The sequence below is a fragment of the Stegastes partitus genome, unplaced genomic scaffold (assembly GCF_000690725.1).
Source record: "Stegastes partitus isolate 25-593 unplaced genomic scaffold, Stegastes_partitus-1.0.2 Scaffold2028, whole genome shotgun sequence".
Lineage (NCBI taxonomy): Eukaryota > Metazoa > Chordata > Actinopteri > Pomacentridae > Stegastes > Stegastes partitus.
The window spans coordinates 72596-99960 of NW_007579759.1; the positions used below are offsets into that span (position 1 = coordinate 72596).

Sequence of the window (27365 nt, forward strand, 5' to 3'; positions counted from 1 at the left end):
TACTTTACTGGAAGAACTTTATTACAGATCCATTTTACTTTTTATCTTCTGACTGTTTTATTCCTTCCTTTATTGTCTTTTAACTGTCTTCTTTTACTGGGTTTTATTCCTCTGATATATTTTTATTTTCTTTTATTCTCTTTCATGCTTTTTGTGTTTCACCGTCACCATTTCTTTGCTTTTTACTTCTTTTATTGTCCTTATTTGTTGTTTTCCTTACACTTCTCATTTAATCTGTAAAGCACTTTGTAACCCTGTTTTGAAAAGTGCTATATAAATAAAGTTTATTATTATTATAATTATTATTAGTTCATGCCCCTTGTTCTCATACAGATGCATTTTAACACCACAGCCACCTCCATTCAACCACATACAGCCAAGAAGTTGTGACCAACCAGAAAATGTTGATACAGATTTTGTTTGAACATATCGTTTAAAAAAATGTGAATAATTTAGTTTCAGCTGTTGATTTAGCTGAAACTTTTGGAATTAAACTTACTGAGAAGATTTTGGAAACAAGTGGTATAAACTGCTGAAGAATAACAAAAAAATAACCACGAACCGGCAGCCAGAAAAAAGAAACTAAAGGCTGGATGGACTAAATGTTGCATCTCATCTAGATGGGTGTGCACAGAAAATTAGGACACTTTTGACATTAGAGTCTCGAATGAACTTTTCTTATCCATCCATCATCTATACACTGCTTAATCCTCACTAGGGTCGTGGGGATGGGGGGCCTGGAGTCGATCCCAGTCAGCCTGGACAGGTCTCCAGTCTATCACAGGGCTACACTTAGAGACAGACAACCAAGTACACTCACATTCACACCTACAGACAATTTAGAATCACCAATTAACCTCAACATGTTTTTTGGACTGTGTGGGAGGAAGCCGGAGAACCTGGAGAGAACCCACACACCCATTAAATTTTAATTATCTTGTGAACTTTATGAACAAGTAAAGAAGCAGAACTTTACCAACCTTTCCAGGTGTTTAACAACTGATGGCTACATTAGCAATCTTGCTGTGCTTTATGTGAATTTTTTACAGACTCGTAAAAGAATTCCTAGAATAGAATTCATTTTAATTTCATCGCACAATGTGTAACAAAATCAGTCTGTTTCTACACTACAGTCCTGCTGGCATATGTAAATAATAAGACTGAATGGCCAAAGAATGACTTTGTGTCACACAGTGAAAATAAGCTGAAAATATAATAATGAGACATTGAGCCACCCCAGTGTGAGTACCGGTCTCAGCTGTGACACTCCTGTACAAATGTGTAGTACTGCCACTGGTACACGTTGGTTTGCCTCTGATGCTGGTGACCTTCATTTAGCTGAACATTGAAGATCCTGGCTGGACATTATTGAAGACATGAAAATACTCAAACTAATGCTTTTTTCCTGATATGGGTTTTGCACAAAAAGGTTGGATTTACCTTTGGAAAGAAATCTTACATCTTCTCCATCTCTCTTACTGAAAAAATTCAAAACACACAAAACACAAAAGTTGCAAATGTAACACATGCAAGTGAAAACTAAAAGTTGGCCAAGTATGCCCCCTGAAATTTCGCCACAGATCTGTGACTGACAGTATTACTTGGCTCAAAGAAAATAATATTTGTAATCATTTCACTTTTAAATGATATTGAGCAGGCGTATACAAAGTTTAGATGTATGCTACATGTGGGCATTGGGAACATGAATGTCCATCCATCCATCCATTATCGATACACCACTTAATCCTCACCAGGGTCACACCTACAGACAATTTAGAATCACCAATTAACCTCAACATGTTTTTGGACTGTTGGGAGGAGAACCCAGAGAGAACCCACGCTGCACGGGGAGAACATGCTAACTCCACACAGAAAGATCCTGGGTGTCCTAACTGGGACGCGAACCATGGATCTCCTGGCTGTGAGGCGATGGTGCTAACCACTGAGCCACCTTGCAACCCTGAACATGGATGTGTTTATTATAATTTCCTTTTCATCTCTAAATGAGATTTTGTGGGAACAAGACACTGAGCTCGATTAACCAAAAGTAGAAGAATAAACCTTTAACCATGACTAAAGGCATCAAGAGGTTTTTAAGTGGACCAAGTGTTAGTCACAGTCTGACTACATTATGCACTACAGCTGGCAAAGTGAGACTACTGTCACAGCGATCAAGCAGAGGCAGCTCTTAACCAATCAGTACGACAGCTCAAAATACACAGCGTGAGGATCATTACCCTACATTTTTCTCTTTTGTTGCCTGCTCCACATCAAGGTTGTTAAAGGTTATAGGCTTCTTAAAAAACACATCTTGACATAAAGCTCTGTGCCTTTCATTAATCTGTTCTTTTGATGACAAGATGCAGTTTCTCTGTCACTAATTCATTACTGCAAGTCTAAGCACTGATGCAGCCTCTTTTCTAAATGGCACTTGTGTAAGTCATTCTTTACAGATGATCTGGCTGATTATGCTGGCATAGTGCAGACATAAATACACACCGGCTGACATTTGCTTCCCCCCCTTGACAGCTGCAGTGCTCCTGCATGCCACGCTGCCTGAAAACACATAGTGATGGATATGCATACATATGACACTATGTGGGAGAAGACTGTCTGATGCTGCTCTTATTGCAGTGCAGTGAGAGATGGCATGTGTGCTTGCATGTTGTCATTTTTACCCTCAAAAAAAACATGTTTGGCTCAATGACACATAATTGTGCACATGTTCCTGTGCTGATAGACAAAATGTAAGGAAAGCTCTGCAGAAGATTCGGCGGTTTTACGGCCATCGTTTTATTTTATTTCAATCATCTGTTTCAATCTGTGTTTCAATCTATTATTTTACTCAATGTAAACTTTTAGTAGTTAGCCCTGTACATAATTGAATTGAATTGATTTTTTTTTTTTTTACAGTACAGCCTACCCTACATGATACGATTGGGTTGGTCTGATCGTAACAATGAAAATTAAAGCAACAATAAAAATAATAAGAATATTATTTTATAGCAGTGTCACAAAAACGTGAAAAACACAAAAAAATAAACAAAAAAACGACAAAAAACAAGTTTGTTTTGTTTTTTAAAAAAAAGATAGTAATACAATGGCAGTCGTTTCCGGTGCAGGAGACAAAAACAACAACTACTACCACTACCACTAATAAGAACAACTACTACTACTACTACTACAACTACTACCACCACCACTAATAATAACACCACCACTACTTGTAAAAACAATAATAATGCATCGGTTACTAAAATAATGAGAGATATTAGAGAACATTTCGGTGCACTATGAAAGTTAAATATTGGAAGTGGAAGTGGGAGGGAGTAGAAGAGGAGGAAGAGGAAGAACAGGAAGAAGGGAAGAGAAAATGAGGAGGAGGAGGAGGAGTAGCAGCAGGGGGAGGAGGAGTCTGTTTGTTGACATCGGACGAAAGCGAAAATCAGATGAGTGAAGACGGGGGATAATACATCCATTTCTCGCCGTCATCAATACACACAACCTTGGCGAAAGCTAAGGTAAAGCAGCAGCTGCGGAGCTGTGCACTCTGAAACCACTGACTAATGTTTGTAACCTGCATTTCCACACATTGCTCTTCGCTAGCGCTAGCCCCTCTTGCTAAGTTGGCTAGCATCATAGCAGAGAAAGTCAACGTTAGCCACAAGCTAATTTAGACGTGAAAATGCACTGGTGACACCGTATCGACTACTTAAGGCTTAGCCTATAATAGCAGGTGTCGGTCTTTGGTTTTTTGGCTTGTTGTGACTGAGTACACGGATAATTGTTGTCTGTTTGACAGCAGCTATCTAGCGTTAATGTTGTTAAAGTAAATCATTCAGTGTAGCTAGCTAGCCAGCTAGCTAACTTGGTGCTGTGTCTTACTCAGACTTTATTGCTATGTGTGGTTAGCAAACAAACAAGTAGTACCAACTAAAATCTAGAGCTTCCGCCTATCAGCTGTGGTCATTACGTAGAATGTTAATATGGTCAATGCATTTGTTGTCAATGTTGAAGCAAGTTGTTGCAAAGTGGTCAAGATTAGTTGCTAGCAGTCGACAGCCACAGGGACGACAGCTAACTGGTTGGCAAAGGTGTTTGGTACCTGCAAAGAAAGTGCTCAGAGAAAGTAAACATGCTCTCAGCTTCTGATGGCAGTATTGATTGACAGGATAATGGTAAATGGATTTTACGTTATTTCATAGAAGGAATGCATTAAGAGTTTATAGGAAAACATTCACTTTAATGTTCAGTTAGTGTTTTTGACGTGACATTTAATTTTTGGATTGTCATTTTTTAAATAAATGATGGCATCTGTTACTAACGTGATCCAATGCCAAGTACATTTTACATTGGAATTTTTATTTGATTTTATTTTTACATAAAAGCATCAGTCAATGCAAAGGTTAGTTGAAAACTGTAGTAGATCATTCTATTGTATTATCTTCTTATTACTTATTTATTATTTCATAACACCCTCTATTTTAGTTGTATGTATTACTTTAATAACCAGCACCATTCAGTCCTCACATTGGAATTATACATTTTTTAAAACTTGGATTATCGAAGGAAATGTTTTTGTCTTTCCCATTAGAAGTGGCCGATTGTGAACAAAATTACTCCTGAACCTTTGTTGCCTGTTCTCCTCCGTAGGTTCCCTGCACTGCCCCATCTTTGATTTGAGCCAGAAAAGAAGAGGCTAACATGGCAGCCAAAGCAGGTGACAACCCCGACAGCCTCATGACTCTGGCTACAGTCTTCTGCCTGAAGAATCTCAGGAAGACCATGTGCTACCAGGGATTCAGGAACAAGCTCTGCCTCCGCTCGGACATCTTCCTTCCTAGTGAAATCTGCGACAAGCTGGTCAATACGTACGTAGCAGGATGCATTAATTGATTTATGAATTTTCAGTCTGTTGGAGTACCCCCCACTCAACCACGAATGTTTGTTTACAATGTTACAGATTCTATGTCTGAACGGAGCTTTTCATGTCATGTCGTTAAACAGATATATGGAGTTGGTCCACACAGATAGTAACTTTGAACCAGAGGAGAGTTTCTTCCAACTATTCTCAGACCCTCGAAGCACCAGACTGACAAGGGTACAGCTGAGAGAAGACTTTGTGCGTGACAGAGATCTGGAGGCCATCAGAAAACAGGTAAGATGCTGCAAGTTAGTCAGACTCATGTTACAGAGTAAGCTGATGATATGTTTAGTTGAACTTTTTCTTTTTTTCTAGTGTATCTGTGCAGAACATCTTAAATAGAAGATATAGACTTGAAAATACCTGTTGTCATTACGTTTAAAGTACTATTTCTTTTGACAACTTAATCTTATTTTTAGAGCTATAACAATAATAATAATACATTTTATTTATAATGCACTTTATATTTTTGCAATCTCAAAGTGCTACAGGGTAAAACAAAATCATTGTTTTAATCAGGTTGTAATATCAGATGTTATCAGATGGAGAGATAGACAAAAAATGCTTTAGTGATTCCAGAGTCATCCAGTAGCGTAATACAACACATGCTAAAACGGATACAAAATTCATTCGTCACATTAAGGGTGGACATATTATGTGATTACCACATAATGGAATATGTGTGGAATGTGACATCTGTCACATATGCTCAGTGTGAACCTGCTCTCATCCGTAAAGAGCACAGGGCACCAATGGTGAATCTGCCAACCTTGGTGTTCTCTGGCAAATGCCAATCTCCCTGCACGGTGTTGGGCTGTAAGCACAAGCCCCACTGGTGGACGTCGGGCTTTCATACCACCCTCATGGAGTGACAGTTTGAGCAGAAACATGCATATTAGTGGCCTGCTGGAGGTCATTCTGCAGGGCTCTGGCAGTGCTCCTCCTGGTCCTCCTGCACAAAGGAGGTGGTAGTGGTCCTGCTGCTGGGTTGATGCCCTCTTATAGCCCCCTCCACATCTCCTGTTGTACTAGCCTGTCTCCTGGTATCTCCTCCATGCTCTGGACACTGTGCTGAGAGACTCAGCAAACCTCCTTGCCACAACTCTCATTGATGTGCCATCCTGGATGAGCTGCACTACCTGAGCAACTTCTGTGGGTTGTAGACACCACATTATGCTACCTCTAGGGCTGAGAGCACTGACAAAATGCAAAAGTGACCAAACGTCAGTCAGAAAGCATGAGAACAGACACATGGTCTGTGGTCACCACCTGCAGAACCACTCCTTTATAGGGGTTGTCTTGCTAGTTGCCTCGCACTTCCACTTGTTGTCTGTTCCATTTGCACAACAGCAGGTGAAATTGAATCACAATAAGTGTTGCTTCCAACCTGGACAGGTTGATTTCACAGAAGTGTGACTGACTTGGAGTTACATTGTGTTGTTTAGGTGTTCCCTTTATTTTTTTGAGCAGTGTAGAAGGCTGCCTTACTGCATGATCCAAATCCTCGACAAAACTACAAGTTTTCAGTGTGCTCGGTTGCACAATAGGGCCTTGACGAACACTATGTCGAGGCTACATTATTTTTGTTACTCTACTGTACAAACTTTGTTCTCAATGATATCCTGAAAATCTAGCACATCTTTTGGCACACTAATGTACCAATAGATATTACAATAAAGCGAATATCCTTTTCTAATAATATATTGCATAGTACAAAATCACTGTATCATCTAAAATTAAATGGATAATGATCTGTAGCAGTCTTGTCTGAAAACCTAACCCTGCAGTTGATTTCAGTAGTTTGTTCACTAATGCAATAATTTATTTTGTGTGTTGTGCCAGGATCTCATTGAGCTCCACCTCACCTACTGCAACAGCCTGTCATCCCGCAGCTTGAAAACACTGACCTGCTTCCGCGAGACCTTGGTCTCTCTTTGTCTCTTCGGCTGCAGCCAAATCTTCTACAGGAAGGGTGGCGCCCCGCTCGCCTGTAATGAAGACACAGAGGATGAGGAAGATGAGAGCCCTGCTTCTAGGCAGGCGTTAGAGACGGACTTTAATTTCCAGGGCTTTAACCGCCTTAGGTTGCTCAACCTGGGTGGACTACCTGATGAGATGGATGCGGAGACCCTGCTCAAACCCCTGAAGTCACTCACTTCACTAGACCTGTCTAATGTACAGTTGCTTGGAACAGCTTTTTTCACCCAGTGGAAAGACAGACTGGCTTCTCTTGTTCTCTACAATGTGGACCTGTCAGACGAGTTGGTCAGTACAGTGGTGGAGCTGGTGAATCTCAGGTAAGGTGGGATGAGATCAGAGTGTGTGAATTCAGGGTTTTTCTCTGTGAGAAAAGTACTGGCAAGGGGTAGGGCAACATCTCATCCCAGCACTTTATCAAAAAAGTGCTGGGATGAAGTGCAAGGGCTTTGTTTCTATGGCAACAATCAACAACAACGACAGGTGTATGACAGGATATCATCATTCGGAGCTGTGGTAATTTCTGTCTAACATATTATACAGCTCAAAATAGACATACTCAGTGTCCACTGTTTTCTTGGTGACCATGGTAATGAGTTCGACTCACGATTGGCAAGAGAAGTAGCAAAAGGGAGGACACCACCACTTTTCTGAAATTGTCTGAGATTTTCAACAACAGCATACACTCCCTCTTCATTGGAAATAACTGAAAAAGGACACTGTAACTAAATAGAAGAAGGCCACTGTGTGGACACTCAGTCATGCCTCCACATTTACGTAATAGCTGTCATTATGCTTTCAACACATCCTGGTATGTCAGTTCTTATGTATTGCCATCTAAAGGTACCGGCTTCACATACACACAATAAAGGACAGATTACTGCACATATTTCATTCACATTTTACAGGAACAACATGCCCCTACTGCTGGCGGTAGAAAACTCCATCCAAACATTACATTTACTGATTGGTGCAAAGTGTCACCTCTTCTGACTGTAAGCACCATAAAAGAGGTTGAGTAATTTAAATTGCAAGCAATCATTTGATTATCTTTAGAGCAACATAGTGGGATTGACATTGAGATTAAAAAATAAATAAAAGTAGCTGCAGACTTTGGTTTTGTGCTGTATCTAGTTTTAAAAAAAAAGTATGTGATTAATCACTCAGCATATAAAGCTGCTAACCAGGATGCTGATAAATGTAAAATATCACAATAGTTCTTTTCTATATGAATTAAGGGTCTTTATGTGTACATATCTGTCTTCCAGTTCTTTAAAATTATAGTAACACTCAGGTACAACAAGAGATGGATTAAAGTGTGTGTGCAGAATCTTCCACAGCTGTTCATGTGCTGAGTAGCTTTTACCAGGAATTGCAGGCTGGTAAAAGCTCGCAGCACTGGTGTACAGATAGGGAGGCCATAGGTAATGTCATAGGTAATTTCATCTGTTTATGTTATCAACAAGCAAATGACTAATGGGTAGAAACATTTTGCAGGTATGGGTTGCCCTTAAGAGGATGTTTGTAAAGCCTGTTTAGCCACTGCTTTTCCATGTTTTACTGATCGTAGTGGATTAAAGAATGGGTTTACAATTTTTTAACATCTGTTCCAATAGAAGACTTGTTCCTACTGTAAAGACAATATCAATATTTTTAACATTTTTAACTGACTAAGCTAATTCCCATGTATGTTTAAGTCCTATGTTTGTAATCCCCGTTACATGCCCACTAATGATTTGAGAGGAAATGTATTCATAAAAACAAATCACTGCTTCTTTAGGCATCTTGACATCTCGCGGGAGAGCAGGCGGACTTCAAAGTTTAAGATGACGAGGAAAATCCTGACGGCCATCGTACAGCGTCTGGTCAATTTGGTGTCACTGGACATTTCAGGTCACGTTATGCTGGACAACTGCACAGTTCCGCATTTTGAAGAAGCTATGGGGCGTCCAAGGTGGTTAACCAAGAGTGTGAAATGAACCTATATTCATTTACCCTCAGATGAATGATGACGTTCCTAACAAGCCATATGTTTCTCCCCCTTCAGCACTGAACCATGTAAGAGCAGCATCTATCCTTTCCAGGAGCTAAAGAGGCCCATGCAGTTTCTCGGCTTGTATGACACCACTCTCTGTAATGTGACACACATCCCTGCTTATAAGGTACTGATTATTTTTTATGCCTAGGTTTATACATGATAATTTTCTTTCACACCTAATGAAACCCAAGTTGGATTGATTACATGTGACTTGTTGCCTTCTACTTTTGATGCTGTCGTTCTCCCCCATTAAGATTTTTCAATTTGTAAGTCTAGAACCAGCACCATCAATGTCACAGGTGTGAATTAGGGGGAAAATATAGTGTCCTCTGTGTTTTATTTTTTACCTCTCCAAAAACATGCGCATTCTTTCCTTGTTTTGTCACTAAACGTGTCAGTGGCTCTTTTGCAGCAGCTGAATAAGGTATAAATATTAGTGTATTTGTTGACCGTTTTATTTATTTATTTTTTAGATTCATCAAACAGAACCACACATCCAAAATCCATTGTAGCTTTTCCTATGCATTGATTTATTGGTGACAGGGACCACCACTTTTTAATTTCGAAGTCTCAGTCATGTAAGGCCAGCTTAGCCCTAGTTCGTCCCATCCTGGTCCGCCTGCAGGTGAACCAGGTCGCGAGTCACTCAGCTGCCTCTGCAGTCATTATGCTAGTGAGGTTTCACAAAATGCTTAGATATAACCTAAGACAACACCTGATTCTGGGGATCTGTCATAACATTTAACAAGGTGTCCGTCACTAAATAAGGACTGTTTATCTCATCTCCTTGAAGCAGCCAGTGTTTAAAGAGGAATAGATTAAAAAGAATGAACACCTCTCAGTCATGCTTATAAACAGCTTGTGTTTTAAGGGGTTACAGCAGCTCATCATCAAGCTCTGCAGAAGCCTGATAATGATCCCGATCATTTGAATCAGGTGTGTTGGAAGAGGGAAACATCTAAAACATGCTGGACTCTCGAGGACCAGGATTGGACACCCGTGGGTTACAGGGCTGAACAGTGGAACGTGCTGTATATGTCACACATGCCACAAAAAAAGCAGTCTGTGATGAATAAATTGTAGGTCCCATGCAATATAGTTTTGCAGAGACACTTGTATACATCCAATATACATACAGTATACAGTTCTAAGAAACAATGCTATGATTGATGATGAGGTTGCTTTCCTCAGCTCGTCAAGCCAGCTAGACAACAAAGGAAAATGAAATGGTATTTTCAATAGCTCAACCAAACCACCACCAGGCTGCAAGGAAGAAAGGAAAGACAAAATGTTGCTGAATATAATTAGGGCAAAATGCAAAGAAAAAATTAAAGATATCTGGCTGAGTAGAAAAGGATTTCCCTCGGCTAACGTTAGATGTGAAATAGCAGCTTTATTTCTGTTGCTTCAAGAGTGACTTGATAACAGGCTCATTTGAGATTTAATGCGTCTCACTTTGAAAGCGGAGGAGAGAGCAGCCACAGCAGGGGGTAGAGTTAAAAGTAGGCAGTAAAGTAGGACAGTTTCCAGCAACCTGTCGTCTGTACATGAAGTAACAGAAACACTCACATACTGTTAGATCTGATTCTGATTTAATAAAACATAATCAGACATGAGTGATTTGTATGCTGTTTCTAAATGTTCTAATTATGACAGAGTAGCCTATTATACAGGTAATAGGTGATTTCTGTTTGTGAAGATTCTGTCATCCAGGTCATGTTTATTCTGGTAGATTAATTGTAGCAACTGGACTTGCTTGAGTTCCTTGAAGACGTTCCACCTCTCATCCAAGAGGCTTCATCAGTTCTGACTGACTAGTTGGGAGTTCCAGATACTTATATCCTTAAGGAGCCATTAACACCTGAGTTTCGATTTCAATTGGGAGTAGTTGCTCCTCCCCTTCGTTATGTGAGTCGTTAGTGCCACAAAGGGGCTCGAACCCCTTAAGGATATAAGTATCTGGAACTCCCAACTAGTCAGTCAGAACTGATGAAGTCTCTTGGATGAGAGGTGAAATGTCGTCAAGGAACTCAAGCAAGTCCAGTTGCTACGATTAATCTACCAGGTGATTTCTGTTCAGCCCAAATTCTACACAATTTATTGCGTGAATTAGCATCATGTCAGTTTGTAAATTTGTATATAAATTAGCTGAGCAGACCTACAAAACAGCATAAACAATCGAAAACATAAATTAACAGTCAAATAGAGCAGCAAGAAATGCTAGAAAAGGCCTTTTACTTCTGATCTGTGAGACATTTAGACTGTCAGGGCTGAAATATTTTAAGAATCGTCACATCAGATGACCAGACATTTTTCTGTTATGCAGTTTATGATCTGTAATATAAACAGATTCAGCCTCTGACTGATACTTCTGACCGACTGATAAACCTTCAAAATCAGACGAACAAAATCCAAATCTCTCCGATTCAAGTCAAATACAAAGTTTCTATTAAAGGTCATACAGGTGAGCCATCTTAACCAATCAGCTGTTAGATCAGGTAGGAATCCAATATGCAGATTTTAGCCAAATTCTGCAGCTGCCTTGATCTCGTGAGGTTATCATCAATAATGAAAAGAAGTTCTTTTATTAAGTTATGTCTGCCCACACACTTACAGATTTGACTTGCTAATTTAAATGTAGTGTATGGATGTTGCTTGGAAAGACCTATGTGATATTAAGATATATAGACAAAACTGAGTGGACTTGGAAAAAGAATGACTTGATGTTTTGTATGGCAGACAGTGTTATGTCCCTGCAATGTGCCTTTTATTGTCAAACATTTCTTATTAGGTTCTGCATTTCGAGTGCCCTGTATGCAACATTGATGTTTAAGATGAAATGCACCACTTGTGGTTGTTTTTAAAGATGGTCATAGATGTTTCCTGTTGCCTGTTCTACAAAACTGTAAACCGCTCTCATACTACCACTGTAAGCAAAATAGGTAATGTACAGCCCTAAGTTAAATCTGTGTCTTGCTGGATGGATTTTCAGGTGACTGGATCAAAAAATGAAGACCAGGTTCTGAATGCCATCGAGGCTTACACAGAGTTTCGTCCTGAGCTGGCCCACAGAGCCATCAATCAGCTGTTTGACATCGCCAGGATACAACACTGTAGCCAACTGCTCCGGGCTTTGCAAGTAGGAAGCTGGGTTGTTCTTTGAAGGAGTGATGCCAGAGACCTTCTGTCACATCTTTTGCTATGATTCTGCATGCTTTTGTCATTCATGTCTTGTAAACTTTCTGTCCTTGTTTCAGCTTGTCATAGCAGCACTAAAGTGCCATAAGTATGATAAGAGCATCCAGGTGACGGGCAGCGCTGCTCTGTTCTACCTGACCAACACAGAGTACCGCAGTGACCAGAGTGTGCGGTTGCGCCGAGAGGTCATTCAAGTGGTACTAAATGGAATGGAGCAGTACCAGGAGGTCACTGTAAGTGTACTCTGTCTTTTATATGTCTACTACATTCACAGATTATTGCAAAATGCAATTATAGCTATTATAGTCAACATTTGAAGATTTTTCTGTCTTAAAACTCGCACAATTTGCACACAACCATGCTCTTATTCAAGCTTATCCATCGAGAAGTTAAAAAAGAACAAAACTTTCATCCCAACAAGCCAAGCAATGTATTCTTGTCTTCGATCACTTTTCACCAAACTTGTGTTTCTGAAAATGTTTCTGTTCAGGGATGCAAGTAAATAACTATCATCTTAATCAAGAAAATATAATGTGTTGTACTATTTTTTCTGTTCCTTTGTAAAACAGTAAATCAGAACATTTATGGAAAAATATAAATTATTTATTGCTTTAAAAAGCAATTAAAAAAAATAAGCGGAGGGCTGCGTTTTTCACCCACTAGAACTGGAAATGTTAATGCGCTCATATGGCGAGTTTGAACACGTTTTTACAAAGAAATGGTACCGCTCAACAAGACAACTGTCTGAAACGCTAGAACATCTATGCGAGGTCTGATAACCATCTCCAGACAAATATTTAATTCTCTGCGCAGTAATGCTGCACCTTCATCCACGGGATCGTGAACAAAAGGACATGCCATGTTAGTGGAAAAAGTCTCCACCTACTGTGCCTAATGGACTTCTAATGTAGCCTACTGACTGATTTTTAAAAAATGATTTTTGACAGATGGTAGAACTAGGCTACGCCAAAACCCGCTTGCTGACTGAATGAATGAATGAGGAAATCAAATGGTGTGTGTGGTTGAAAGAGGGCGGAGACAGAGAGAAACTTGAGGTTCACTGAGAAAAACCTGGTCCCGACCAGGTTAGGTTCATAGAGTCTGTTACTATGGTAACTGACCAAAGTCTTAAGTTACCTCTCTCTGTTAAACAGGCTAGAGTTACCCCTCTTCCTCTGGTTTGAGTTACCTCCCTTTGTGAAACGGAAAACTCAGAGTTTCCTTCATTTCAGGGTTAACAGACAGTTTTCACTAAACCTGCTTTGTGAAACAGACCCCAGAACATTGCCTGAGACCACGAAGTCACTACAGAAAGAGAGACAACCACATTTGAGCACACGTTTGTTTATTGAGAAAACTCAATGAATATGTGCTCCGATTGTCAGGTGATCCCTGATTTCGACATTTGCATGTGTTACTTTGCTTTAACAAAACCAGTTGCATTTCCATTTTCAACAAATGTTAATGTTTGTGGCAACATTTGTCGGACCGTATGAGATTAAAACTGTGATTTGATGGCTGCTCAGACACTAGTTAGATTGCTTAAGAGGGAACATTTATCACAACTATTCTATACTCATGCAGTTGTTAAGAAAACCAAATGATTTTCCAGTATCAACATCTGCATTATGTTTTTGGCTATAATGAAATTCTCACAGTGTACATGCATATTAACAGTAATTCAGTCAAACCAACTTCAGTACCTCCTTGGTTCAGTTCAAAATGCTGAATGCATACCCATATCTGTACTTTGTATTACTTCATTTTTGTCCAGAAAACATTTTATTTAAAGCATAATTTTGATAAACATTATTTTATTGTTTTGTGAAGGCAGAATCACTGTATGGCTACTTAATGTAAATGTTTAAGAAGCTTAGCTTTAGCTTCTTCTATGAAGTGACAGAAGGGGTTTGTAGAAAAACATACGCAAGACACAAAATGAAACTGATTCATCTTTTTGGTATTGATTTATCATGATTGGTGTCTCTGTGTTCCCTGCCCCTTTCCCGCACCAGGTCCAGAGGAACTGCTGCTTGACTCTGTGTAACTTCAGTATTCCAGAGGAGCTGGAGTTCCAGTACAGTCGAGTCAACCAGCTGCTGCTGAAAATCCTTGAGCCGGCCCGGCAGGATGAATCCATCCAGAGAATCGCTGTTCACCTTTGTAATGCTTTGGTCTGCCAGGTGGACAACCATCACAAGGAAGCTGTGGGAAAGATGGGATTTGTCAAGGTAACATTAACACGAGTGTTACTGTTTAACCTTCTCATATTCCTGTCCACAAAAACGGTTGTCTGAAGTCCTGTAGTGAAAAAAAAGTTATGAGTTACATTCTTTTGGCATTAGCTAATTAATGAAAGTCTCTCATGTCCACAGAATGGGTTTTTTTTTAAAATTTTCAGCTCAAATACTGCAGCCTTGGTTCATTTCATAATGACTGTATCACCCTGTTGCTGTCCACACCTCCATTCATGAAGAAGCCTGACTTAAATGAGTTTATAGGACCAGGACATTCTGTTTCTTCTAACAGTCTCTGTGATTGATCCTTCACTTGAAAACAATAATGCCAAACACAGCACAACCGCTATTTTTAACATATGTTTGAGAGTATTTATTGGTGCAGACCAGCAGATTGAAAATGCCTCTGAAGTGATCACAGGTAAACATGTAGTCATAATTGTCTGCGTTTTAGTCACTATTTTATACTTATTCAAACAGTTCAAACAGAAAAATATGTCAACAACTTTATTGGGAATTTGACGGCTATAAAAATACATTAGACACAGTGACCAGGAGAGAAACAAAGAGGTGAAAACATTGGCTGAATTAAGGATGACAAGCAACAAGAAAATACAGTGATCTACCCCGTCTTTGGTTTTGATTTAAAATTCCTTTAAAATTTCAACCGTCTCTGAATGTCCCTCAGCTTTACAGTTCGGACAAAGCTCTGACCTGTACATAGACAATTGATTGTAATGATAATGTTTGCCACATTAGCTCCACAACGTGCTGACTCTGAGAATTTTCCTATTATTGTAATGAAAATGCCATCTAAAATAAAAACAGTCCACTGGGTCATCAATACCTCAGATGATGGGCTACTATGTTCTTTGTTGTAGCCAGCAACAGAATATTTGGCACAATTTCCTTGTGGCAGAGACATTTTAGAGTTAGCGGAAGCAGCAAATAAATAAACCTGGTGATCTGTGAGGCAGCTGTTCCTTCTGATTGGCCTTTGGAAGCACAGCGGGTATAGGGGCAGGATTATGCAATTTTTTAGCTAGATGTCTTTTGGTTAACCAGTTTCTCTGTTTAAAAGGGATAAAATTCTTACTGGCCTATAAATCTGGGCAGCTATCTTTCCAAGTTTATAAAACATACAAAACAAAATATGAAACATTTTCACCATATGGGACCTTAAAATGAAAGTCTGCTGACTCGTCAGTTTCATAATCATTTTTATTTCTGTACAGTTGTATTGGTAGAGTAGTTGGATATACAGGTAAATGTAGTGAATACCATGCTTGTGGTGTATTCTGCATTTAAAACAAGTCTAATATCAAGAAGTGATATCGAGAAAGCATCAAAGGGAGACTGAAGATGAGTCAGAGCCAGGGGGTGGAGTGGAACGAGGGCAATGCAAGATTGCATCATTTTCAAAATGGAGTTAAAGTACTGATTAGTTAGGATAAAGGTAATAGTAATGGACCAAGAGTAGCACCCCATTGCAGATAGCAAAGGGGCTTGAGTCAGCACGATCAGCAACTTTGTGAATGTTGCATGGGGGGGAAAGAGTCAAAATATGTTTTTGTTGTCTATAACTGCCTCTCCTTCTTAGTGCATTGTGGCCTTGTATTCTGGCAGCGCACTGTGCTGGCAACTCAAGTCTGCAAGCACACATGCCAGTGGGAATACCGTTCAGGACAATAACTCATACAAACTGAAGCACAGTGTCTCGCTAGGTTGTAAGGCTTCAAACTGGACTCATGGTTTGAATTTGTAGCAAGTTAGCCCTTATGTTATCTTGCTGTAGTGTTACTGTCTGTATGAAATCACTGTCACACTGTTGTCAGGTGCTGATTATTCTTTTGTTTAATTTGTTTTTTCTTTTGTCTCATTCTTAGACAATGCTGAATTTAATTCAGAAGAAGCTACAAGACAGAATGGTGAGTGTTAGTTTTTTCCTTTTTCTATTTTGAAAATGTATTACTTTATTTTAGACATGTGTCTTGTGCAGCAGTACTGTTGATTATTAGGCAGCCTTTTTTTTTTTTTTTTAGCAGACAACAGCCCTGAGTTAACTAAGAAAAATAAGATGATCATTGTTTGGTTGCACTATAATCCTTATTCAGTTGAATTATTATTCAATTTTCAATTCTTATTGTTGTTTGTCTGCCTCTTCAAATGTTTGCTTCTTTACAAAAATGTACGTGTTTGTTTCAACCCAGTGTGACCAGGTGATGGAGTTTTCATGGAGCGCTCTGTGGAACATTACTGATGAGACACCTGACAACTGTCAGATGTTCCTCAACTGTCGGGGCATGAGTCTCTTTCTGGAGTGTCTTCAGGTGAATGCACACTCAGCCATACTGCGCCTCTTGTGTCTTACCTGAAACCATCTGTTCCATACTGCAGTGTGTATCACATTCAAAACCATGCTTTAGTATTTGGAATGTGATTATAGACACATGTCAGTATAAACTGTTGTAGTGTATACCAAATTGAATATCACACCTTTGAAACAATAGGGGAGTGATTTCTTAATATTTCCACTGTGTAGAAAGATAACTCTGCTCTCTTTATGTGGTCTTACTCAGGAGTTTCCAGACAAGCAGGAGCTTCACCGCAACATGTTGGGTCTTTTGGGAAATGTTGCTGAAGTCAAAGCTCTGAGGCCACAGCTGCTCACCCCACAGTTCATCACTGTATTCAGGTTAGACAACTGAAACCAATGGAGAGTAGAACTGTTTTTCAGTCTGACATTGCCTCCTCTCTAAGTGATTTCTGTGGGGATTGATTTTCCTGAACCAGTTACTAGAGACCGATTTATTCACCTGAAACGACCCTCATTTTAAAGCAACACTGATATGTCGCCGTGCCAAAGCAGTGTGGTTTTACTGGTGTTTTAAAAGTGGAGAACACGTTATCACTAAATTTGTTGATGAAGGGATCTTATCAAATTCAAAAATATTATCTAGCGACCAAAACAGTTCTCCTACTTGTCCTTTTCCTATTGTTATTACTTCACCTTGGTAGCCACAAGTATCAAATCTCTATTTTTTGTGTTTGGCAACATGAAACTAAATAGGAAGAGGTTCACAAGGCTCATCATCCTGACAAGTATTAAAATCAGGAGTTAGGTAAATGTTGCCATCTACCCATGTCAGATACATGATGTTTAAATCTGTTCACCCCCGCTGTTTATTGCAGTAACCTGCTGGATAGTAAGGCAGATGGGATTGAGGTGTCATACAACGCATGCGGCGTGCTTTCTCACATCATGTTCGACGGCCCGGAGGTTTGGTCGATGGAGGAACCACGAAGAGACACAGTAATGGACAAAATGTGGGATGCCATCCAGAGCTGGGATGTCAGCTCACGTCGCAACATCAACTACAGGTGATTTCCTGTTTGCTGTGTTCTTTATGATACCACAGCAGCATTTGTATGTATGTGTAAATATAAATATCATGGCATATATTTGAATGGGTTTAAAATGAAAAAAAACCTGTTGGTGTCTTTAGTTACTAAATTATATCTTTACAGTTATTGTATCCTTACACAGAGATATCATATTTTGACTGGCATAGGGAATTACTTCATCTAAGTCTAACTTCACAGTCAATATTCTCTTAGGAGTTTCAATTGTTAGCACCAATGATCAGTAAAAATTCTGTTACTTCTCTATAACAGTAACGATTACTTTTTTATTCATAATTTTAGACTTATAATTACATATATTTGTTTTTTTTGTTTTTTTGTTTTTTTTACTTCTTGAAGCAATAGATGTTGACCTAGCCCCAGGTTATGCCTCTAATTTGTTATCATTACATCTGAGTTACAGCCAATAATGTGTCTTTCTGAAAAATAAATACCAAAAGGGTGTTGTATTATCTTCAATCTTCACACAAAATGTATTCATATATTTGAAAAATATGTTTATCATGGAGCCGAAAAACAGACAAGAATAGCGTTGCTTGGTATTGTTTTTTGGCAAATTATTTTGAAAAAAAAAAAAAAAAAAGGTGCTTAGCTCTGTGATTCAAACAGAGAAACGCAAGAGGCACAAACTGCTGCTATGTATCTTGTTATCCAGCAGTTACTTTTTATTCAGCAAGTTCATGTTAATGCAAAATTAAAGTAGAACAAAATATATTTCAATGCTGGAAACTCACACAGGGTTGGGTTGTGATCTAGCTGTACGACACAGCTGTCAGTGACTTTTCCTCTTTGTGCATTTTAAAATTGAGTTTTGTCTCCCAGGTCATTTGAGCCGATCCTGCGACTGCTTCCCCAAAGCATCTCCCCTGTCAGTCAGCACTGGGCCACATGGGCTCTCTACAACCTGGTGTCAGTTTACCGTGAGTATCCAGAGGGTTTCCATACAGGAACCACATTTAGTGTGTCCACCACAGTACTCCTATGAGTCAGTACCAGTACTAGTGACCTGTGTGTCAGTTGCAGGTAGTTTATGTTACACGTGTTACAGCTAATAGATATACTGGTACATAATTATGCACTTAATAGATTTTCAAGATGCAGTTTGGCTTATTAACAATATTGCTTACTTTTCTGCTGTGTTGTAATATTACCTTTTTTTTTCCTTTTACTCTTCACCAGATTGTGCTTTAATTCAGTTAAACACACTTTCTTCACTGTTGTGCCTAAACTATGTTGTGTCCAGTAATATACAGGGATAATTCTCACAATCTTTCCATTTGCATTTTTTTTTTATCTGCAGCAAGCAAGTATTGTCCTCTGTTGATAAAGGAAGGAGGAATAAGTCTTCTGGAGAAAGTTCTGGAGCTGGAAAGCTCACAGCCGGAGACTAAGGACATGGCCAGGTACGACTGACAGCTCTGTGTACACGCTGTATCTTGATGTGCTTTTCAAACCGGTTAGTTCTGGAAAGCTTCTGTTTTCCACAATACATTCTACAGGTGATAAAAATTTTATTTTTTTTTTTACTGGTTTCAGATACTTGTGGTTGCATTTATTAAAAAGGGAGATAAGAAGTCTTAAGGCCAAGCTAGCTGTCATCTATTGCTGCTGCAGTGGTCTCAATACATACAAACTTACAAACTGATTAAAAAACTTTCACACCTGTTGTGCTGTTCATTTATGTATATGAACAAGGAAAAAAAACATTGTTTCCTTTTAGTTCTGGACTGTTTTATGTTCATACTATTGGTTTACAAAGAACAGAGCCATATGGATTGACAGGTCAACCTACATCCAGCTGGGCATGTAGGTAAATCAAATTCAGGTGACTGACAACAATAATCCATAAATATGCAGCCACTATTTTAGTTTATTGTTGTGCCAGCATTTCTGCCAACATACTGAGCTAACAGTAGAAGAGTCGGTTTTTTGACACACAACACTTATTCTTCACTCTTCTGCTGCACAAATTCGTGATATGATATGATTTTATTGTCACTGTACAGATTTGCCTTGGACTAAAGTGTTGCACACATAAGCTACCTCTCTAGCAAACTTTAAATTTCACACATTGAACATTATATTATACATATTGCACATATTACACAGCCAGCGGTAAAAAGTGATAAGAACAAGATTCAGTTATGCATCAGCATAATTGTGCAGCTGTACAGCTTTGTGCAATTAAATCTTCCATTTCATTGTTTCTGTTCTGTTTCTCACTGATTTTGCTGTGCATATATATAGCGTATATGCATATCAACGCTGTATGTCAACAAACTCTGTGTTTTAAAAACTACATTTTAAAGAAAAAATCTGTGTCACCAAGAACGAAGAAAGTAATTGATGCTCTAGCAGACAGACTTCACTTGTAGATCTGTTATGAAAAGGGGAAGTTTTCTTTTTCAAATCAAATCAAGTTTATTGTCATTTCGCTGTACATACACAGTAGTACAGGCGAGATGAAAGAGCGTTTCTTCAGGAGCCAATAACTTATAGAAATTTAAATAAACATGTGTTTGCATATCTGAATCAGCAGTTCAACATTCTGACAGCTTCTGGAATGAAGCTGTTGCTCATTCTGGAGGTTCTTATGGCGAGGGTGTGAGGAGTCCCTGACAATGTTCAGCGTCCTGCTCCCGCAGCGGCTCTGGAAAAGTTCTTGGACAGAGGAGAGGGAAACTCCAATGACCCTCTCAGCTCCTCTAACGATCATCTGCAAGGCTTTTCTGTCAGACATACTGCTGCTGGAGTACCATGTTGAGATGCAGTATGTCAGAACGCTCTCTACCACACCTCTGTAAAAAGTCCTGAGGATGCTGGCAGGGAGAGAGGCTTGTTTCAGCTTTCTCAGGAAATGCAGTCTCTGCTGGGACCATTTGATCACTGCGGTGTTCCTATGCCAGCTCAGGTCCTGCAAGATCTACACTCTGAGGAACTTGATGTTCTCCACTCTCTCCACTGTGCAGCTGCTGATGATTTTTGTATTAAGCAGAAAAAAATTGGAGCATATGTTTAAATTAATTTGCTTTGCTTCACATCACACTTCCTGCTTTGTGACTATATGCACAATGTTAGTGCTGAAACACTATATAATGCAGAAAAAATATATCATGCAGTAACATACTGTGCTGACATCCCATACCTGATAATGCTCCCTAATACAGCCTGGCAGAATAAAAACACAATCCTCTGTTCCACCCCATCCACCCTGAGTCTGAGTTGGAAATACAATCTCTGCTGCTCTGTTTATTGTTCGCCTGCAGACACATCTTGTATTGTTGTTAGTAGTCTGGTTCAGTTTGCTTGATATTAGTTAGAGTGTGTTATTGTAAATGGCTTTTGCACCTTAACATCCAAAATTTTTGGCAATGAAACAACTGTGGTACAGAAATGTTATTTATTGTTCAAGAAGCTCTTTGACAAAACCTTACCTGTAAATGTTGCCATTTTTCAGGAAAGTAATGGAACAGTGTGAAACCTTCAAAGAAGACCCCATGGAAACAAATCATGGACAGGAGGTAAACTATGGACAAAGAGGTTGACACCACAGGAGCCATTATTTCCAGCAAACATCGAGCAAACCAACCTAAGGCACCTCCTACAGTCATCACCACAAGGTTCAATTGTGTGCATTATTGTTATTCTTATCGTTCTTCTTATTTTGTAGAGCAGAACTGTGTCTCTGATCCTCTTCACAGCAGTTTGGACAAAACCTTAATATATGACACATAGGAGTTAAAACGTGGTGCATGGTGTTTTGTTGTGAGGGTGCTTACTTTTGCTGCACTTAAGCATCTCTTCATTTGGGATGGTGATGTAGGGCAGTGTGACTGTTATCTCTCGGTGTGTGTGCGTGTGTGTGTGTATGTGTCAAAGATTTAGCAACAGAACAAAACAGTGAGTAGATGCTTGGTTCTCAGTGGAGGGAAACAAAAGCCCTCCCCAGCTCACTACTGTTAACTGTGTAACATTGAACAAAAGGCGACAGGCTACGCAGTGTCCTGCACCACCATCAGAGGTCTCAGCTCTCACTCTGCTCTCTCACACCCGTTCATGCTTGTGGAGGCCACGGAGCTGTGGACACATGTACAGTGAATATTAGCCATTACGTGTGTAGGCTGCAGAGAAGCATCACACTGATGTTGACAGGAGGGAAGTCTTCCCAGATCATATGGCACGATGGTGGACTTCTTTGTTATATATGTAAATATTCTCTGTGTGTCTCATCCTCTTTTACTGTATGTTTTATATTATAACTGTAAACACTCATGACTTTACCTGTATTTAAATTTGTTTAGGTTTCACTGATGTATCGTCAGTGCTAAAAAACTATATACAGAACACCCAATCATTCAAGTGTAGACCAGCAATCCTGGAGACTCTCCTTTAGAGGGTCAGTTAGATGGAGTTCAACCTTGCTTCTGTTTATAATTATCTGGGACCTGCTGATTCTTCTTACTGGAAGCAGAGATGAGCTTTTATGAAGAGGGCGGTGAAATCACCCAATGCAAAAACACTTTGTGGCCAAAAGTATGAAAGCGAGTCCTATAAAGTCAAAGTTTGTTGTGGAGCAACTTCATTGACCTGCACAGAGGTGAGGTCAGCGACCACATCAAACACATTTGGATGAAGTGGAGTGCCATCTGTGACACAGACCTGTCATCTGAGATGGACCTGAGAAACCTGGAAGCAAAGCCAGGCTCATCATTTGGTAGAAAGACTACAACCAGAACAGTGACGGCAACTAAGGCAGAAGTTGAATGCATAAACACACAAGCAAATGATGATATTTGTCAGAAAAATGGCAATTAAGACATGCTTGTGTTTAGAGTGGAACCGTTTGAGCAGAGTATTTAAATTGACAAGTCCTGCTTCAGTTTATTATTCACTATGTAACAGATTGAAACCATATGATGGAGCATTACAACAATGAGATGCCATCAAAAGTGTGACACAAGGAGGATAGCCTGAATTTGTAAAACCACTAATACAAAAGCAGCAGTTTGATCCCTGGCTCAGTCATGCTGCATAACATGTGTCCTAAATTACAGCCTATATGATGTACTAATTGCATTGTTTTAAATTTTGATTTGAAATTGATTAATTGTTCAGCCCTACTTCTGTTGTTTAAATGACCTGTTCAGCTGTACATATAGGTATCACCTTCAAAGGTGTTGTATTTCTCGAACATTTTCAGAGCCAGGATGGACAGTTTAAAAAAAGGATGAAACATGTGGCAGACAGATTTCTTTACTTTACATGCTTGCGTTCAGCCCCCACTGACACTCCTGAGAGAGTATGTATTGAGGACATGTATCGACTTTACTCAGCTCCCATGCAGACACTAAAGGGTTTATACAACTTTTTTTCTTTACATATGCAGAGGTACTCTTCAAAACCTGGATATCAGGCCAACAGAAAGCGGATGAAGTTCTCCCTTCAGGTGTCCACAGACTTTGCTTAGATGCGCACATCATTTTGTGGTCTGTAGTTTCTGCTCAGTTTCTACATAGTGGTTTGTTTGGGACAGTTGGATTATGGGTGGCTCTCACCTTTTAGGCGATTTAACAAGAAGGTGTTGTCTTTTGCCCTGAAGCTTAACAGTGCTTCCAGTGGTCAAGTGTGATTCCAGATAATCAAAGGGGCAAGGTTGAAAAAAAAAAAAACAATTATCCATTACCACCTTATGGCCCAGTATGTTTACTGGGTTGGTCAACTTGCTGCTAAAGTAACTGCTTCATTCAAATCAAACACTTTTCTTTTGAGAGGCTAATGGGAGAAGAATTAAAGGGTGCGTTCACATGTTTGTTTTAACATTGAAACTGAGATGATCTGTTCATGAAGTAATATCTCGCCCCCAGAAATAAGGGAGGGAAGACAGACTCTTTCAGTGGTTTGACTTTGAATATACAAGAATCAAGTTTTATGCACACCTCCACTGAACAGGATACTTTTCTTTTTGAGTTATCACAGCTCCCACCTTCACCTTAAAGAAAAACCAAAGGCTGATTTATTCACCCTGTATGCTGTTGTGTCCTTAAAGCTACCCTGTGGACTTTCATCACGTTTCTCACCAAAACATGTCATATGTACCTCTTAAGGCCTAACAAACTTGTTGAATTCATTTCCATATAAAAATTTGAACTCTTACGAAGTGTATTAGTCTAAAACTATCTGTGCAAATATCTAATGCTATGCCTAGCGCTCTTGTATGTGAGCTCAAGTTATAAACTGAACAGAGACCCAATATTTACAGCATTACTCCATGGCACTAGTCGTGGTTACAAACTCCACAGGGTACCTTTAAGATGACTCCAACATGTTCCTTCACTGGCATTTAAAAAAAGAAAAATCACTGAAGGAGTTCCTTTATTAACAGCATTCCCAATCAGTGTCCCACTTCAGTAAGTGTATCCATGGTTATTAAAGGCAGCGTCTCACATTCAGAACTTATCATTGTACTGTAGATCTCAACAGTAGCAGTCTGCAGTCTGGATGGAGAATGGTTGCTTTTCCTTAGAGAGTAGAACACTTCCTAAGACATGGAAATACACAGCATTTTACTGTTTTTACTACCTTATTTAGATGTTTTAGTAACAAACTATTTTTCTCATTTTAGTTTAGTTGAAATGTATGAGAAAGACATTTGATTTGATTTCCACTGATTATCATTTGGTGTACCAAAAAGGTATGACCAGCAGATTTGGGAATGTTGCTATATGCAGTGATCAGAGTTGCCTTTTTATCCTTCCAGTTTATTTTGACATGGCATATCTCCAGATGTGTCCATTATGTCTCTATAGATCATAGTAACTTTGCACTCTCCACTTCTGATGTAGAGATTCAGAGAAACAAGGAGTCGCACAAAACGGTGTAAATTGGGGCAAAAATAGCGAATTCTATGCCACTTTCCAAACATTTTTACATGAACATTTGTTTTCAGTTTAAAAGTAAACAGAAATTATATGTCTGGAACAGACATTTAGCTGAGTGCATCGGGGATCTGCGTCCGGGACAACTTGCTGGCTAACATATTTAACCTGCACACTCATCCACTGGGTTGAAATAAACTGGAATTATTCTCTGATGACCACAGACTTTACAAGAGTTTAAACTCAACAGTCATACATCATGAATAGATTCTTACTATAATGAATGAATTAAGGTTGGTCTTTAATTTAAGTTTCATCATCTTAAAGTATTAGTGGGCAGAAAAACGGTAAACCATGGACAAAGGCTGTCGTAAAATTTGTAGACATTTAGAATTGAAAATGGAGCTAAATTCCTCTGATGTAAATGACAGATTGAATATTTTAGTGTGTTCAGTAGGGCTGAAACTAATGATTATTTTCATTCTTAATTTATATAATGTTATATATTTCGATAGACTGTATTTAAAGATGGATGACATGGCAGCTTTCCAGAAATGAAACCTAAATATCTTGGAAATGGAAACAGTAGTCTGTGCTGTAGTGACTGATGTTGTATCGAGGTCCTGCCTCCTGCCTGGCCAACGACCAACCAGGGGAGGAACCTGGATTAGACCCACAACTCGCTGGAAGGATGATCTCATCTGGCTTGGGACGTCTCAGGATCCCCCAGAAGGAACTGGAGAACATTGCTGAGACAGGGACTTTTAGGATGCCCTGCCACCGTGACCCAAGCACGGACAGGAAAAAGACATTGGATGAATGGATGAAGGAGGTGGACTCTCAATACCACGTCCCGCCTCCCTGTCACTACTCTACTAAATATGCAAATGGGGTCACCAGTGCAAAATGGGAGTGCTGATTTCTACAATATTTTGACTTCATATTTGTACAGTACGAGGAGATGTTGTTGTGTCGTCCATCTTTATATACAGTCTATGATTCTTTCATTTAGATGATGGTTTAGTGTGCCAGAAATTCCCTGAAACCAAGGTGATATGTTAACATTTTGTCTAATAGTCCAAGTTTCAAATATATTCTGTGTACAATTTAGCAAACCAGAGGATAAAATAAGCCCAATTAATGATGATCACATTTAAATGCTACAAATTTAATTTTCTCTCTGTAAATACCGGAGCCCAGTTTCTTTAGGTCTGTGTTTAAATAAGTCAGTGGTATGTTCTCACTTTGGTTTATTGTCAGAACATTGAACTGTTAGCAATGTGATTTAGTTTGACATGAATAAATAACCTGAATGTGGTTGAATTAACAGTTGCAGGGTTTAACATCTGCCTTTACCTGCTGTGGTGAACACAGTGCTTATTTTAATAACAGGATTTGGATGGTGGGTTGGAGCACAAAGCTTTTCACCCACATGATGCAGGGATTCCTAGGACCTTACACATCAGGCCAGTGAAGGAATAGACATCAGCAGCCATACTGTTTTCTTCCTCTCTGTAAAGTGTGTTGGTTTAGATGAACCAGGTCGGACATATTGCACAACGGTTTCTGCTATGTGGCACCACAGTGTGTGGAGCTTGAGCTGGTTCAGGATCTGCTTTGGCACACTGTGTGTCCTACGTAAGTAAGTCGACGAGTGATGCCTAACTCTTGTTTGTAAGCTACTTCATATCAGTTGTGTTGGTTTTACTCACTGACTTGATTTCCTGGTTCTCGTGTACAGTTTTTCTTTGTGTGATTTATGGGATCTGATTGGTACAGGTCTGTTTCTGTTGCTTTTCACGGTCATTATGGAAATAAACGTTGCCACCAGTTGTAGGCAGTGGTGTGAGATGACAAGCTTTATTAGACATTTGTTCAATTTCTCTGTCTGGAATTCAAATGTGTGGACATAACATGAAGAGGAGAATTTACCAGGATTTTGCATATGATCAAAACTACATCTGTTGTGAGTTTTTAACTTCTTAAGAATTGCACAGTGCTTGATTCAAGATCCTCTTTAGAGAACGTAGATGATCCGCTGGACATTTTCAATCACCTGTTCTGTCTAATTTGAAATCATTGGTTGTTTCAGTTTGTGCTTTCCAGGAAGATATTGTGTGTAAAGCTGAGAAGAAAACATTAGTCTTTGGGGTTGACTGTTCCTAATTATTTATGAAAATGTATGTACTGAAAATAGAAAAAAAAAAAAAAAGTTCAAGTGAAATACTGTTAAAGGAGAACTGCTGTGTCGCAAACTTTCAAATTTTAATTTTACAATATTTCTCGAGTCTGTCGACACTCTGTTATTGATTTCTTTTGTAACAGCTGATAAGTTTAATCCAAAATGGAGTGAAGAACATTGGATCCAAACAGTAGGGAGTTCCACTTTTTCTTGATCTTTATAGTTCCAGGACATTAGTGTAAAAATATGAGTAAGCAATAAAGATGGAGTGGTTAAAAAAAATGGAATCTTGTGTGTTTGTTTTTATTTTTTTAACTACAGGCTATGAATAATTAGTGAACTTGTGGGATAAAAACACATCACCAAGCACAGAGAGGACATTTCCATGGGAGACTTGGACTAACATCTCGCGTGTCTGTTGTGCTGCATTTGTACATACATTAAACTTTTACACAGGGTCTCACACACACTTGTGAGCTGCAGCATCTGTATACAAGAGTGAACTATACCT

At 39.2% G+C, this 27365-nt stretch overlaps 1 protein-coding gene across 3 annotated transcripts; it reads left to right on the top strand.

Moving 5' to 3' along the window:
• Window positions 1–86: 86 nt before the first annotated feature.
• Window positions 87–27136, top strand: zer1 (zyg-11 related, cell cycle regulator). 3 transcript variants are annotated; one of them, XM_008303539.1, is made up of 17 exons: window positions 87–100; window positions 3440–3521; window positions 4654–4871; window positions 5008–5158; window positions 6767–7221; window positions 8682–8855; window positions 8949–9063; window positions 11932–12078; window positions 12197–12370; window positions 14153–14368; window positions 16261–16302; window positions 16585–16704; window positions 16954–17069; window positions 17567–17755; window positions 18620–18717; window positions 19098–19200; window positions 21255–27136. In XM_008303539.1, exons 3-17 carry the CDS (start codon window positions 4705–4707, stop codon window positions 21340–21342), a joined length of 2355 nt encoding a protein of 784 aa, XP_008301761.1. In that variant the 5' UTR covers window positions 87–100; window positions 3440–3521; window positions 4654–4704; the 3' UTR covers window positions 21343–27136. The 3 variants fall into 3 exon arrangements, with proteins under 3 accessions (XP_008301761.1, XP_008301762.1, XP_008301760.1); XM_008303540.1 differs by lacking the exon at window positions 87–100 and having other exon boundaries at window positions 3421–3568; XM_008303538.1 differs by lacking the exon at window positions 87–100 and having other exon boundaries at window positions 3421–3521.
• The last annotated feature ends 229 nt before the right edge of the window (window positions 27137–27365 follow it).

Bases quoted from the DNA above. Each gene is read 5' to 3' on its own strand.
- zer1 (XM_008303539.1), top strand. From the start codon at position 4,705: ATGGCAGCCAAAGCAGGTGACAACCCCGACAGCCTCATGACTCTGGCT. The intron at 8,856-8,948 runs GTGGTTAACCAA...CTCCCCCTTCAG, and splicing joins GAAGCTATGGGGCGTCCAAG to CACTGAACCATGTAAGAGCA. The intron at 16,303-16,584 runs GTGAGTGTTAGT...GTTTCAACCCAG, and splicing joins AGAAGCTACAAGACAGAATG to TGTGACCAGGTGATGGAGTT.